Raw genomic sequence first — 17223 nt, forward strand, 5'->3', positions numbered from 1 at the left:
ACATTTTTCAAGCTTGGCAAACAGATGGTTATCACGCAATCTCTGTAATACTGAGCGAACATGCATAATATGCGTATCTCTGTGGGCAGAATAAATGATAATGTCATCGAGATAGATGACCACAAAACGACCAAGAAAATCAGAGAAGATATCGTTGATGAAATTTTGAAACACCGCAGGGGCATTTGTTAGATCAAAAGGCATCACCAAATTCTCGAATAACCCCTCTGACGTCAGAAAGGCCGTTTTCCACTCATCCCCTTCTCTAATACGGATAAGATTATAGGCCCCCCTGAGATCTAGTTTGGTAAACCACCGGGCTTCAGAGAGTTGGTTGTAGAGATCAGGGATGAGTGGAAGCGGATACGTGTTTTTCACAGTAATTTTGTTTAATTCTCGGAAATCGAGACATGGCCTTAATCCTCCGTCCTTCTTCTTTACAAAAAAGAACCCAGCAGCCACAGGGGAAGAAGAAGGACGGATATGCCCTTTACGTATACTATCAGATATGTATGATTTCATAGCAGCCCTTTCTGGACCCGAAAGGTAATATAAACGGGCCTTGGGCAATTTGGTATTGGGAAGTAAATCGATGGCACAGTCATATGGGCGATGAGGCGGCAAAACCTCGGCCTCGGTTTCCGAGAATACGTCTCCGTAGTCCCTCAGGTATTCCGGAAGACCCTCAGGACTTACGGAGAACACAGGTACAGATTGTAAACCCCTTTTATGACAAGCAGGACTCCATTTGACTATGGTACGACACTCCCAATCAATAACGGGATTATGTAACCTTAACCATGGATACCCCAACACTAATCCAGCAGGGAGATTGGCCATTACAAAACAAGAAATCGTTTCAGAATGCAGAGACCCGATCACCAGAGTAAATTTTTCTGTAGCAAACCGAATGAGGTTTTGAGGCAGCGGTGTTTTATCAATTGCCAGGAGTTGAATGGGTCCTTCTAACCTCACTGTCCCTAACTCTAATCTTTGGACCAACTCAGAGTCAATGAAGTTCATAGCGGACCCACAGTCAATAAAGGCAGTAGCAGACCAGACCAACTCCTTGACCCGGAGGTCGACATTCAGAAGTATCTTATTGGAGGATAGGAAAGGTAGCTGATAGTCTGGGCAACCTCCTCGACCGTTACCCAGACTTAGAAGTTTCCCGACAACTGTTTAGCGGAGGGGCAAGCCGGGCAGTATTTCCTCCAATATCCATGGTGTCCACAATAGAAGCACAGCTTGAGATCTCGGCGTCTTCTCCTCTCCTTCTCATCCGGACTGATGGCTCCAACTTCCATCCGTTCCATAGCTGGCAAAGAAGGTGCCCTAGGTAGAGGGGGCAGAATCTCACGCATGGTTCCCCTTCTTTCCCGTAATCTGCGGTCCATACGAACTGCCTCCGTCATCGCATCATCCAAGGTGCTGGGAGGAGGGTGCAGAGCCAATGCGTCTTTCAGGGACTCCGAAAGACCTCTCCAGAATTGGCACCTGAGTGCAGAATCATTCCACCGTACCTCAGTGGACCACTGCGGAAACTCAGAACAATATAGCTCAGCAGTGTGGTTTCCCTGAGTGAGACACATGATCCTGTCCTCAGCCACCCGTACACGGTCTGGTTTGTCATATATCACCCCGAGGGAGTCAAAGAAGAGGTCAACCGAATGCCGTTCCGGGGCCGAAGGGGGTAGGGAAAATGCCCAGGTCAAGGGACCCCCTCTAAGTAACGACATGATGATCCCCACCCGCTGGATCTCATTCCCTGAGGACCGAAGCCGGAGAGTGAAATGAAGCTTGCAACTCTCCCTAAATGTCCGAATAGGTTTTTTCTCCCCCGAGAATTTATCGGGGAGCATCACCGTGGGTTCAAGGGAGGTCAGTTGGACATCAGTGGGACTATGCTGTCCTACGGTTTGTGAGGTAACTGCCACTGAGGTGACCCTCGCAGAAGCAGAAACCTCACTCTGCAGAATGTTGCGTGAAGCTACCAGGGTGCGATGCTCTGCAGCCAAATCCTGCACCAGCTGCGTAAGGTTGGCTACTTGCTCGCACAAAGTACTGAGTGGATCCATTACAGTCTGGTATCCTGCAAAGTTGGATCCCACTACCAAGAATTAAATGGCTTTTTTCTTTTCTTCCTCCCTATGGGAGATAAAGCCTATTGGGGCCGGCTATACTGTAATGCTGCCACCAGGGGGAGCCAGAGCTCTGCAGCAGACGACACTACACAGAGCAATGAGAACCAGGAAGGAAATGCACAGCGTTCTCATGCACTGCCTAATCAGCACAGCTGAGAGGCAGAACTGCAGGGTATGTGAGGAATAGTGAGTCAGGCTGGGTCAAACACCGTACGGGCAGAAGCAGGACCGGAGGAGCGAGCAGAAGCGAAGTCAAAGTCAGGCTATGGTCAGTACCGGAGGAAGCAACCGATGGGGAAATAGGAGGGAGGACACAGGACAGGAGGGACGACCAGGGGACAGAACACAGACAAGGGCACAGGGGCACAGGAACAGACAGATCAGGATATCACTCACAGGACCAGCAATCACAGGCAAAGCAGAGCTAAGCTTATAGCCGGCGCTGGTTCACTGGAAGTATCAGCTTTTAAGGCATGCAGGGGCCGGAAGTGAGGCCCGAGAGAAGGCTTCGCCCCCTAGCCATGTGTATAGGGAGGCGAATCATGACACAGGGGCCTAAGATTATCAGTGAAAACCAAGTTTTAGGATTCTATTTTTTAAAATGACAAAATCTGTTTTATTCTTTTGACAGAAGATTTTGGCATTCTACAGAATATAAATGAAGAGCAAGTCATTATCCCAGATAAACCCTCAGCTCTTCACACCCAAGATCCGTCAGCTGATGTGTCTAAACCATCTCCCGATTCACCACAGATTATTCAGCAAAATAAGAGCCACATGAGGGGTGGTCAACAACAAAGAGCTCACACAGGGGAGAAGTTGTATTCATGTAATCAATGTGGAAAGTGTTTTACTCAAAAGTCTGCTCTAATTTTACATGAAATAATTCACAAAGGAAACCCATTTTCGTGCTCAGAATGTGGAAAATGTTTTAGTTATAAATCACATCTTGTTGTACATCTAAATACTCACATGGGGGAGAAATCATATTCATGTCCAATATGTAAGAAACATTTTATTCAGAACGCAGATTTTTATGACCATATAAAAACTCACAAAAGAGAGAAGTCATTTTCATGTTCAGAATGTGGGAAATGTTTTATTCAGAAATCACAGCTTAATATGCATATAAAAACTCACACGGGGGAAAAGCCATTTTCTTGTTCAGAATGTGGGAAATGTTTTATTAGAAAATCACAGCTTGATATGCATATAAAAACTCACACGGGGGAGAAGCCATTTTCTTGTTCAGAATGTGGGAAATGTTTTATTCAGAAATTACAGCTTAATATGCATATAAAAACTCACACGGGGGAAAAGCCATTTTCTTGTTCAGAATGTGGGAAATGTTTTATTGGAAAATCACAGCTTGATATGCATGTAAAAACTCACACGGGTGAGAAGCCATTTTCATGTTCAGAATGTGGGAAATGTTTTATTGGAAAATCAAACCTTAATATGCATATAAAAACTCACACGGGGGAGAAGCCATTTTCTTGTTCAGAACGTGGGAAATGTTTTATTAGAAAATCAGAGCTTGACATGCATATAAAAACTCACATGGGGGAGAAGCCATTTTCTTGTTCAGAATGTGGGAAATGTTTTATTGGAAAATCACAGCTTGATATGCATGTTAAAACTCGCACTGGGGAGAAGCCATTTTCTTGTTCAGAATGTGGGAAATGTTTTATTGGAAAATCAAACCTTAATATGCATATAAAAACTCACACGGGGGAGAAGCCATTTTCTTGTTCAGAATGTGGGAAATGTTTTATTGGAAAATCACAGCTTGATATGCATGTAAAAACTCACACAGGGGAGAAGCCATTTTCTTGTCCAGAATGTGGGAAATATTTTATTGGAAAATCACAGCTTGATATGCATGTAAAAACTCACACGGGTGAGAAGCCATTTTCATGTTCAGAATGTGGGAAATGTTTTATTGGAAAATCAAACCTTAATATGCATATAAAAACTCACACGGGGGAGAAGCCATTTTCTTGTTCAGAATGTGGGAAATGTTTTATTAGAAAATCACAGCTTGATCTGCATATAAAAACTCACACGGGGGAGAAGCCATTTTCATGTTCAGAATGTGGGAAATGTTTTATTGGAAAATCACAGCTTGACATGCATATAAAAACTCACACGGGGGAGAAGCCATTTTCATGTTCAGAATGTGGGAAATGTTTTATTGGAAAATCACAGCTTGATATGCATATAAAAACTCACACAGGGGAGAAGCCATTTTCTTGTTCAGAATGTGGGAAATGTTTTATTAAAAAATCACAGCTTGATATGCATATAAAAAATCACATGGGGGAGAAGCCATTTTCTTGTTCAGAATGTGGGAATTGTTTTATTGGAAAATCACAGCTTGATATGCATGTAAAAACTCACACAGGGGAGAAGCCATTTTCCTGTCCAGAATGTGGGAAATATTTTATTGGAAAATCACAGCTTGATATGCATGTAAAAACTCACACGGGTGAGAAGCCATTTTCATGTTCAGAATGTGGGAAATGTTTTATTGGAAAATCAAACCTTAATATGCATATAAAAACTCACACGGGGGAGAAGCCATTTTCTTGTTCAGAATGTGGGAAATGTTTTATTAGAAAATCACAGCTTGATCTGCATATAAAAACTCACACGGGGGAGAAGCCATTTTCATGTTCAGAATGTGGGAAATGTTTTATTGGAAAATCACAGCTTGACATGCATATAAAAACTCACACGGGGGAGAAGCCATTTTCATGTTCAGAATGTGGGAAATGTTTTATTGGAAAATCACAGCTTGATATGCATATAAAAACTCACACAGGGGAGAAGCCATTTTCTTGTTCAGAATGTGGGAAATGTTTTATTAAAAAATCACAGCTTGATATGCATATAAAAAATCACATGGGGGAGAAGCCATTTTCTTGTTCAGAATGTGGGAATTGTTTTATTAGAAAATCACAGCTTGATGGGCATATAAAAACTCACACAGGGGAGAAGCCATATTCTTGTCCAGAATGTGAGAAATGCTTTGTTCACAAATCCGCTTTTGTTAGACACATGACAGTTCACACAAGGTAGAAGACATTTTTTTTTTTTTTTAGAAACTGGTAAATGTTATAGCAGTAAATGAACTCTTAGGCTGGAAACACATCTATGCGAGTAAAATCGGTCCGACTGAGCTGAAAAAAACTCGTCTGATTTTAGTTCAGATTAGGTCCAAGTGCAACGCAAAGTGCGATGCTTTTTCTGAATAAATTAATGATTTTACTAGCGTGTGTAATGCGTATTTTTTACTATGTTATCTGCCATTCAGCTCTGCTACAAGGCCGCTGACAGCAGACACAGACAGCCATGTAGCAGAGCTGAATGGCAGATGACAGCAGACACAGACAGAGCCGCACGATCAGAATGAACTCGGGTGAACTTCACCCGACTTCATTGTAATGCTGCAGCTCTGTCTGTGCCGCGTCCTGATTAACGGTCACCTGTGAAGGGCTCACCGGTGACCGCTAATCCCCTGAGTGACTGAAGTTAGCAGCCCTCTCTCATACTCACCGATCCCCGGAGCGGTGCTGCACGGCATTCACACTGCTCCGGCGGCTTTTACTATTTTGAAAAAGCCGGCCGCTCATTAAACAATCTCGTATTCCCTGCTTTCCCCGCCCACAGGCGCCTATGATTGGTTGCAGTGAGACACGCCCCCACGCTGAGTGACAGGTGTCTCACTGCACCCAATCACAGCAGCCGGTGGGCGTGTCTTTACTGTGCAGTGAAATAAATAATTAAAAAAAAACGGCGTGCGGTTCCCCCCCCCAATTTTAATACCAGCCAGATAAAGCCATACGGCTGAAGGCTGGTATTCTCAGGATGGGGAGCTCCACGTTATGGGGAGCCCACCAGCCTAACAATATCAGCCAGCAGCCGCCCAAAAGTGCCGCATACACTGTACCCGGTTCTTCCCGATTTGCCCTGGTGCGTTGGCAAATCGGGGTAATAAGGAGTTAATGGCAGCCCATAGCTGCCACTAAATCCTAGATTAATCATGTCAGGCATCTCCCCGAGATACCTTCCATGATTAATCTGTAAGTTACACTAAATAAACACACACACCTGAAAAAGTCATTTATTAGAAATAAAAAACATAAACAAATTCTCTGGTTCACCAATTTAATAAGCCCCAAAAAGCCCTCCATGTCCGGCGTAATCCAGGATGGTCCAGCGTCGCTTCCAGTTCTGCTGCATGAAGGTGACCGGGGCTGCAGAAGACACCGCCGCTCCTGTCAGCTCCATGCAGCAACTGAGGTGAGTAGCGCGATCAGCTGAGGTGTCACTGAGGTTACCCGCTGTCACTGGATACAGCGGTGGCCGCGGGTGACCTCAGTGACAGCTCAGCTGATCGATGATCCGGCTGTGCGCGCTGGACCGCATGCATGGAGCGCACATAGATCCATTCGGCACAGAGTTAGAAAATTGAGAGGCATTGAACCACGCATGCATTGAGCCTGTCAAAGATATCTATACATAGCTAGTGCATATTCAGTCAGCTTACAGGCATTTTTCATTTATACTGGTATATATTAATTAATCACGCTTAATGCATAATGATAAATTGTATGAAGTTATATCTTATAGCATCAAATAAATATTGATAATAAATATTAATATACAGCGTGTGTACACACCAATTTTGACGTGATCAGCAGACACCAATATATATACAATTTAAGCACTGAATAAATATAATTTCATTCTCTTTTATTCTTTTTCTCTTCTATTCAATGGTCATCCATGGTCCAAAGTAAAAAAAAGTGAAGTCTTGAGGAAACCTTCTTTACATCATAATGACAATGAATCATTCTGGGGGCCCAAATTGCAGCAGGACAAAAATATAAATTATCTAGAAATAGAATTGTATATATTAGAAACCTAAAACCAAAACATCTAAAAACATAACCCCCCATAAAAAAAACCTCATCCCGAAAGGTCGTCATAAACAAGGAATAAATGCATTTTGATAACCTATGCTGCGGAAAAGGACATTGTACCCATAATAAACATTCTTTTTTATATATATATATATATATATATATATATATATATATATATATATATATATATATATATATATATATATATATATATATATCATAGTATCATAGTTTTTAAGGTTGAAGGGAGACTCTAAGTCCATCTAGTTCAACCTGTAGCCTAACATGTTGATCCAGAGGAAGGCAAAAAAAACCCCAATGTGGCAAACAAGTTCCAATGGGGAAAAAATTTCCTTCCTGACTCTACATCCGGCAATCAGACTAGTTCCCTGGATCAATACCCTGTCATAAAATCTAATATACATAACTGGTAATATTACATTTTTCAAGAAAGGCGTCCAGGCTCTGCTTAAATGTTAGTAGTGAATCACTCATTACAACATCATGCGGCAGAGAGTTCCATAGTCTCACTGCTCGTACAGTAAAGAATCCTCGTTTGTGATTATGATTAAACCTTCTTTCCTCAAGACGTAGTGGATGCCCCCGTGTTCCAGTCGCAGGCCTTGGTGTAAAAAGATCTTTGGAAAGGTCTCTGTACTGTCCCCTCATATATTTATACATTGTGATTAGATCCCCCCTAAGCCTTCGTTTTTCCAAACTAAATAACCCCAAGTTTAATAACCTGTCTTGGTATTGCAGCCCACCCATTCCTCTAATAATCTTGGTGGCTCTTCTCTGCACCCTCTCCAGTTCAGCTATGTCCTTCTTATATATCGGTGACCAGAATTGTACACAGTATTCTAAGTGTGGTCGCACTAGTGACTTGTACAGAGGTAGAACTATATTTTTTTCATGAACACTTATACCTCTTTTAATACATCCCATTATTTTATTAGCCCTGGCAGAAGCTGCCTGACACTGTCCACTAAAGTGAAGTTTACCATCCACCAATACACCCAAGTCTTTTTCTGTGTCTGTTTTACCCAGTGTTCTACGATTAAGTACATAATCATAAATGTTATTTCCTCTACCCAAGTGCATGACCTTACATTTATCTACATTAAACTTCAATTGCCACTTCTCAGCCCAATCCTCCAATTTACATAAATCTCCCTGTAATATAAAATTATCCTCCTCTGTATTGATTACCCTGCAGAGTTTAGTATCATCTGCAAATATTGAAATTCTACTCCGCATGCCCCCAACAAGGTCATTTATAAATATGTTGAAAAGAAGTGGGCCCAATACTGACCCCTGTGGTACCCCACTATGAACTGAGACCCAGTCCGAGTACGTACCATTAATAACCACCCTTTGTTTCCTATCACTTAGCCAGTTTTTAACCCAGTTACACATATTTTCCCCTATCCCCATTATTCTCATTTTATGTACCAACCTTTTGTGTGGCACCGTATCAAAAGCTTTTGAAAAGTCCATATACACAACATCCACTGCATTTCCCTGGTCCAGACTTGAACTTACCTCTTCATAGAAGCTGATCAAATTAGTTTGACAGGATCGATCCCTCATAAACCCATGTTGATACTCTGTCATAAGGTTATTTTTCTTGAGATACTCCAATATAGCATCTCTCAAGAAACCCTCAAGGATTTTACCAACCGTAGAGGTTAAACTTACCGGCCTATAATTTCCCGGCTCAGTTTTTGTCCCCTTTTTGAATATTGGCACCACATTTGCTATGCGCCAGTCCTGCGGTACCGACCCTGTTATTAAGGAATCTGAGAAGATTAAAAATAATGGTCTATCTATCACAGAACTCAATTCCTGTAGTATTCTGGGGTGTATGCCATCCGGGCCCGGAGATTTGTCAACCTTAGTGATTTCGAGGCGGCGGCGTACTTCCTGCTGGGTTAAGCAGGTAATATTCAAGTGTGAATTTATAGTATCACTGGTCATGTCATCTGCCATGGCATTTTCTTGTATAAAAACCGTAGAAAAAAAGTCATTCAGCAGGTTGGCTTTACCCTCATCCCCTTCCACCATTTCACCAAGACTATTTTTAAGGGGGCCAACACTATCGCTTTTCAGTTTTTTACTGTTTATGTAGTTAAAGAATATTTTAGGATTATTTTTACTTTCTCTCGCAATGAGTCTCTCTGTCTCAAACATAGCTAACTTAATTTGCTTTTTACATATTTTATTTAATTTTCTATAATTATATAATGCCTCATCACTACCTACCCTCTTTAATTCTTTTAAGGCTTTCTGTTTTTCTTTTATTGCTTCCCTTATAGCTCTATTTAGCCATAGGGGTTTCCTCCTATTTCTAGCATGTTTGTTCCCATAGGGTATATTTTCTGCACAAGCCCTATTCAGGATGCTCATAAAAGTCTCCCATTTGCTTTGTGTACTTTTATTACTTAGTACATCATCCCAGTTTATTGCACTAAGATCATCTCTCAACCGTTTAAAATTTGCTTTCCTGAAGTTTAGTGTCCTTGTAGCCCCTCTACTAGACATCTTACTAAAGAATACATGAAAACTTATTATTTTGTGATCACTATTCCCCAAGTAACCCCCAACTTGTATATTTGATATGCGGTCTGGCCTATTGGTTAGTACAAGGTCTAGTAGTGCTCCCCCTCTTGTGGGGTCCTGTACCATTTGTGAAAGGTAATTATCTTTCATTGTTATCAAAAATCTATTTCCTTTGCTGGAACTGCAAGTTTCTGTTCCCCAATTTATATCAGGATAGTTAAAGTCCCCCATAATAATTACCTCTCCGAGACTCGCTGCTTTATCAATTTGCTTTATGAGGAGATTCTCTACCTCTTCCATAATATTCGGCGTCTTATAACACACCCCTATCAGTATTTTATTATTCATTCTCCCCCCCCTTATCTCCACCCATAGGGACTCTACATTCTCAGTACCCTCACATATGTTGTCACGCAGGATGGGTTTTAAGGATGATTTTACATATAGACACACACCTCCCCCTCGCTTATTTGTACGGTCATTCCTGAATAGGCTATAACCCTGTAAATTAACAGCCCAGTCATAGCTCTCATCCAGCCATGTCTCTGATATCCCCACTATATCATAATTTTCTTCCAACAATATTAATTCTAATTCCTCCACCTTATTTGTGAGGCTTCGGGCATTAGTGTACATGCACGTTACGTATGACTCTGTACCTGTATTCCTGCTTACTGTATTAACTGTCCTAACCCTTCCCCCCGTACCACCCCCAATTTCATTACTTGTGCCCTGGTCACTATCTGCACTACATTCCCCTTCTATAAAGTGAATACCCTCGCCCCCCATTCCTAGTTTAAACACTCCTCCAACCTTCTAGCCATTTTCTGCCCCAGCAGAAGCATATATATATATATATATATATATATATATATATATATATATACTGAATTGAATGTCCAATAGGACAGTAACCTTAATTTAGTCATTCAGGAAAGACATAAACCCATTACTCTCATTCAAGCCCTGAGGGGTCATGGAACCAAGGCGATAAATCTATTTGCATTCAACCTTGGCCAATAGATGACCCAAATTGCCCCCTCTTGGGCCCAAGCTTAATGGGGGCTTGAATGAGAGTAATGGGTTTGGGTCTTTCCTCTGACTAAATTAAGGTTACTGTCCTATTGGACATTCAATTCAGTATATATATATATATATATATATATATATATATATATATATATATATATATATATATATGCTTCTGCTGGGGCAGAAAATGGCTAGAAGGTATATATATATGAAAGAATGTTTATTATGGGTACGGTGTCCTTTTCCGCAGCATAGGTCTATCAAAATGCATTTATTCCTTGTTTATGACGTCCTTTCGGGATGAGGTTTTTTATGGGGGGTTATGTTTTTAGCTGTTTTGGTTTTAGGTTTCTAATATATACAATTCTATTTCTAGATAATTTATATATTTGTCAACAGATGTGTCATTTGGGTTGGAGATATTGTGTGCTACTATAGACAAGCGGGATCTGACCAATACAAACTGGTCCATATGATGCATGGAACAATATGCCCGTCTTTTATATGGGTATGTTTAGTTAAAACCAATATTATACACTTGCGGTATTATACCGGTAGTTTTCTGTGTATATTGTGGGATATGCACTAGCCGTAGTGATATTTTCTATTTAGATTACACCAGCGGTACTGCATCTATAAAAGATTTTCTATATTCTATCCAACGTATGAGGAACATTTTTAGATCCTTGCATTACCGCTTATGCTAACCACCTATACAAATAGTTTTAACAAGAGACATAGTGTCTATCGGATATGCACTAGTTGTATTTACTTAATAGCGGTACTGTGCCTATAAGGAGATTTTTCTGCATCTTACTGACGAGCATTTTTTGATCCATGCATCTCCCGTTTTTGAGAAGTATTTGTATAAACAGCCTTAGGCTTGTTTCACACGTCAGTGAAAAACAGTGACGTTTTTCACTGGCGTGTAAAACACGCACATGTCCCTGCATGTGCCGAAAATCACGGCACACGTGGGTTGTCTAAGTGCAATCCGGGCTCCGTTCTCCGTGGCCCGTGATTGCACTTAGATATTCACTCACCTGTGCCCGCTCCCGCTGTCCATGGTGCTGATCGCTCCCGCGACGCAGCATCCGGCCGGCGGTGACCCCTGCAGCAGCTGCTTCCGGGTCGGCTGTGTCGCGCATAATGAATATGCGCGACAGTAATCAGCCGGCACAGAAGGAGCAAGCTGCACGGGCTGCCGAGGACATCGCTGGACGCCGGGTGAGTTAAAATGTTTTTTATTTTAAAAGTACGTTTTTTTCTGGCACGTGTTTCACGGACCACACCACTGCGTGGTCCGTGGAACATCAGTGATGCCAGAAAAAAATGGACATGTCTCCGTGCAGCAAACACGCACACGCGGGTACGCTGCACGGAGACACGTGCAGTGAAAAATCACTGACGTGTGAGCAGACCCATTCATTATAATGCGTCTGGGTATGTCAGTGATTCTGGTACGTTTAAAAAAAAGCACAAACGTCCCAGAATCACTGACGTGTGAAAGGGGCCTTATTCAGTGACTGAGTGAACTTGCAATCTAGGTGCGTTAGTTTCGCCAGCTTGCCGGTTATCTGAACCTTCTCACATCAATATTTTAGTGACAGACTATAATCTGAGAAATAACACTGATTTACATTTGGATGATGGTCTGATTTTGGAATTGATGTATTTCCGACACTATAGACTTTACGAATCAGGAGATCTGCAACAGTGATTGAACAGACTGGATAATTACTAAATATTTTGATACCTATATCATTGTTGCAAACTTCTTCAAAAAAACCTTTCATATAATAAATAGTCAGTCTGTCATTTAGTGACTATTAGTGATGAGCGAGTATGCTTGTTACTACTCGGTACTTGCACGAGTATCCCTGTACTCGGGCTACTCGGCGGGTACCGAGTAATTTCGCGATACTCGTGCTGTACTCGTGGTCTTCATCCCTGCATGTTGGCGCTCTTTTGAGAGCCAGCCCTCATGCAGGGATTGGCTGGCAGACCACTGCAATGCCACAGCCCTGTTAGTTGTGGAATTGCAGTGATTAGCCGGCCCGCACAGCGTGACCGAGCCTTTATACCGGCGGGCGCGCTGTGCTCTGCACACAGCCATCTCATATTCCCTGCTTTCCCCGCCCACAGGCGCCTATGATTGGTTGCAGTGAGACACGACCCCACACTGAGTGACAGGTGTCTCACTGCACCCAATCACAGCAGCCGGTGAGCGTGTCTATACTGTGCAGTAAAATAAATAAATTAATAATAATAAATAATAATAATAAAATAAATAATTAAAAAAAACGGCGTGCGGTCCCCCCAATTTTAATACCAGCCAGATGAAGCCATACAGCTGAAGGCTGGTATTCTCAGGATGGGGAGCCCCATGTTATGGGGAGCCCCCCAGCCTAACAATATCAGTCAGCAGCCGGCCAGAATTGCCGCATACATTATATGCGACAGTTCTGGGACTGTACCCGGCTCTTCCCGATTTACCCTAGTGCGTTGGCAAATCGGGGTAATAAGGAGTTAATGGCAGCCCATAGCTGCCACTAAATCCTAGATTAATCATGTCAAGCGTCTCCCCGAGATTCCTCCCGAGATTCCTGTCGCCTGACATGATTAATCTAGGATTTAGTGGCAGCTATGGGCTGCCATTAACTCCTTATTACCCCGATTTGCCAACGCACTAGGGTAAATCGGGAAGAGCCGGGTACAGTCCCAGAACTGTCGCATATAATGTATGCGGCAATTCTGGCCGGCTGCTGACTGATATTGTTAGGCTGGGGGGCTCCCCATAACGTGGAGCTCCCCATCCTGAGAATACCAGCCTTCAGCCGTATGGCTTTATCTGGCTGGTATTAAAATTGGGGGGACCGCAAGCCGTTTTTTTAAATTATTTAATTATTTATTTCACTGCACAGTATACACACACCCACCGGCTGCTGTGATTGGTTGCAGTGAGACACCTGTCACTCAGCGTGGGGGCATGTCTCACTGCAACCAATCATAAGCGCCGAAAAGCAGGAAAGCAGGGAATACGAGATTGTTTAATGAGCGGCCGGCTTTTTCAAAAGAGGAAAAGCCGCTGGAGTTTAGTGAACAGCTGTGCAGCGCCGCGGCAGTGATCGGGGAACGGTAAGTAAGAGAGAGGGGGGAGACTGACCGACAGACTGTGAGAGGGGGACAGACAAGACAGAGAGAGACCGACAGAGCGAGACCGACCGACAGGAGATAGAATGAAAAAAAAAATGACCGACATCGCTAGTAAAAAGCACAAAACATGCGTTTTGGACATCGGAGTGCCACACAATGTTTTACGTAAAATCTTTCATGTATTAATCTCAAAAAGTAACATACACCAGCTCTATCTCACTATTGGGTATGTGCCCTTAACATTTCCGCCATGAAAATTCATTTTGGTGTCATTTTGGAAGGTTTTCTGGTGAGTCCGTAAAAATGGCGTAAAACTCGGACAAAATTGTTCACAGCTGTGACTTTTGAGTGATAAATGCTTCAAGGGGTCTTCCCCATGCTGTTGCCATGTCATTTGAGCACTCTTTTGAGACTTTTGTGACATTTTTAGGGTTTCTACATGCTGCGGGGGTCATTTCAGAAAAATACTCGGGTCTCCCATAGGATAACATTGGGCTCGGTGCTCGGGCCGAGTACACTACCGTGTTTCCCCGAAAGTAAGACCCTGTCTTACATTAATTTTACCCCAAAAAGTCCCACCCTGTCTTACTTTCGGGGGAGGTCTTACATTAGCTGGGCCAATCAGCGCTCGAGCCGGGGGCCGGCGGTGACGTGGGGAGCAGGGGCGGCCAATTACAGCCCGAGCTGCTGGGCCAATCAGCGCTCGAGCCGGGGGCCAGCGGTGACGTGGGGAGCAGGGGCGGCCAATTACAGCCCGAGCTGCTGGGCCAATCAGCGCTCGAGCCGGGGGCCGGCGGTGACGTGGGGAGCAGGGGCGGCCAATGAGCTGTTGAGCTGGGCGGATTGCGGGGTTAACACGGCGAGTTAACCCCATGAGCGCTGGACCCGCCCAGCTGCACCTGAGGACACCTCTGGAGCCTGGGGACCCAATGGGGGACAGCGGCGGCCCAAAGGTAAGGGCCTTACATTTCACAGCGGCCCTCCAACACTGCCTTACATTCGGGGGAGGCCTTACATTGAAGGACCCCCCCGTAACCCCCACCCTGTCTTACTTTCGGGGGGGTCCTACTTTCAAGCACCCGAGCTTTTTGGTACTCGCTCATCACTAGTGACTATATTTTTATTAGAATAGATTTATATGCATATTGCACGTAGTGATTGTATGTAAAGGAGTATAATCTGACAATATACCTTGTGCTCTTTTGATAAGGGGCATATTATCCGTCCCTCTGTGGTGTGCTCCTCTGTTTATTTTTAGCATATTTGTAATTAATTATTCAATAAAGTTTTGGGTTTTATCCTAAGAAAAGTTTACTGAATTTTCTATCTGCATCTTTATACTCTGGGTATCTTATGATTAAAATCATGAGATAGTGTTGAAAGTTGTTTATTTGGAGTGATCCTCTATAATTAATATTTGGACAAATTTGTTAATAAATCTCCTCGTCTCTTGTCCACCTCTCCCTGAACAGTTTACTCTGTCTTCATTTCAAAAATGTGTGTCTTATATTACCGTACAGTGAGGAAATGCTCACCATCTGGGTACATTGGCCAATACTTCTGTCTACGGCATGAGAGCGAGCTTCCTTTTCTAACTGTCTGAGTCTGGATTGACAGAAACACCGGAGCTGCAGGACCTGCATGAAATGCTTACTATGTATCTGGAATTTGACCATGATTTCTTGTGGAGACATCCATTTTTTATCTTCTAAGCTCATAATACTCCCCGCCTTCCGTAAATGGTCACTTGTCTGTCCAATTACCGTCCTGATCTCTGCTCCCTGGGGGAATTCGGGGTGGCCAAATATTGGCATATGTTTAGAGATCAAGAAGGCGAGTTGGACAGTTTCCCTTAGGCTATGTGTGCACTAGAAAAAGGAATTTTCTTAAGAAAATACTGAACCCTCTGAAAGATTACCGTACCTGCGGTAAAAAAACGCAGCAAACCACACCCGAAAACTGCATACGGTTTTCCGCGGGTTGTTCCCTACGGTTTTTACAATTATTAATCGGAAAAATCGCAGGTAATCAAACCAGTATCATTCGTATCTAGAATAGAGGATCAACTACCATATGACCATGAAAAAAACCTCTAAAACATCAATTTTATTAAATATTCATTAAAAATACTCCTAATCTAAAAACCTTGGGGTCATACCCAATAGTTCAACACTAGACAAAAAGTCGTGAATTGTGAATAGTGTGTAAAGTCCTGAAATAGGGCAGTGGGCCATGGGCGTGCACCCCCCGTTCGTGGTTTAAGGATATCACGATATGGGATAAAGGGACCTATTATTCCCTGGTGTTTACCCTACCTGGCAACAGAGGTAGATACACCTTAAAGTTTTTGGGTGTCCCCGTTCCTCGGTGGCTAGCCCTATATGCCCCTGTCACTATTTCTGACCTAAATACGACCCTTAGGTCAGAAATAGTGACAGGGGCAAATAGGGCTAGCCACCGAGGAACGGGGACACCCAAAAACTTTAAGGTGTATCTACCTCTGTTGCCAGGTAGGGTAAACACCAGGGAATAATAGGTCCCTTTATCCCATTACGTGATATCCTTAAACCACGAACGGGGGGTGCACGCCCTTGGCCCACTACCCTATCTCAGGACTTTACACACTATTCACAATTCATGACTTTTTGTCTAGTGTTGAACTATTGGGTATGACTCCAAGGTTTTTAGATTAGGAGTATTTTTAATGAATATTTAATAAAATTGATGTTTTAGAGGTTTTTTCATGGTCATATGACAAAAACCGCAGGTATCTGCGGAAAAGAAGGGACATGCACATTCTTTTTCTCAAGAAATTCTGCAGAAAGAATTTTCTTGAGAAAAAAACGCATTGTGCACGCGGCTATTTTTTTTTTCCCCATAGGTTTTGCTGGGGAATGTCTGCAGAAAGGGTACAACCATTTTCTACAGAAATTTCGCAAAAATAACGCAGGTAAAAATCGCAGTGTGTGAACAAGGCCTTACTATTTTCCAGCACATTCTAGTGTCCCTTAGTAGAAAGGAGGATTTTACCGACTGTGGCAGTTTGGCTTGTTTAGTGTGGATAAGAGCGGTTAGGTCCCAGGGGGCGGCTAACTGTCGTTCTAGATGTTTGGGTAGCAGCTAGTGGCATGTATCCAATCCACCACATGCCTGAACAAATAGGCGATATTGTAAGTCCGTATGTTTGGGAAATTAACCCCTCCTTCATTTCTTAATAGCATCAATATTTTTACAGCAATTCTGGTTCTTTTCCTGTCCAAATAAAGTGTGTAAAGGCCTTCTTTAGTTTGTTTATGTCCGAGTTTTTTAAAAACCGAGGCAGGGTTTGCAAGAGATATAGAAGTCTGGCAAAGCTAATCATTGTGATCAGATGACATCTACCCAGAAGGGATATTGGTAAG

At 42.8% G+C, this 17223-nt stretch overlaps 1 protein-coding gene across 1 annotated transcript in view; it reads left to right on the forward strand.

Moving 5' to 3' along the window:
- Positions 1-17223, forward strand: part of LOC142262054 (uncharacterized) — a 90317-nt gene that overhangs the window by 26019 nt on the left and 47075 nt on the right. The window contains 1 exon segment of the mRNA XM_075332153.1: positions 2776-5079. Within this exon segment, the coding sequence (XP_075188268.1) occupies positions 2776-5079 (2304 nt within the window).

This window comes from Anomaloglossus baeobatrachus, chromosome 1 (genome assembly GCF_048569485.1).
Source record: "Anomaloglossus baeobatrachus isolate aAnoBae1 chromosome 1, aAnoBae1.hap1, whole genome shotgun sequence".
NCBI lineage: Eukaryota > Metazoa > Chordata > Amphibia > Anura > Aromobatidae > Anomaloglossus > Anomaloglossus baeobatrachus.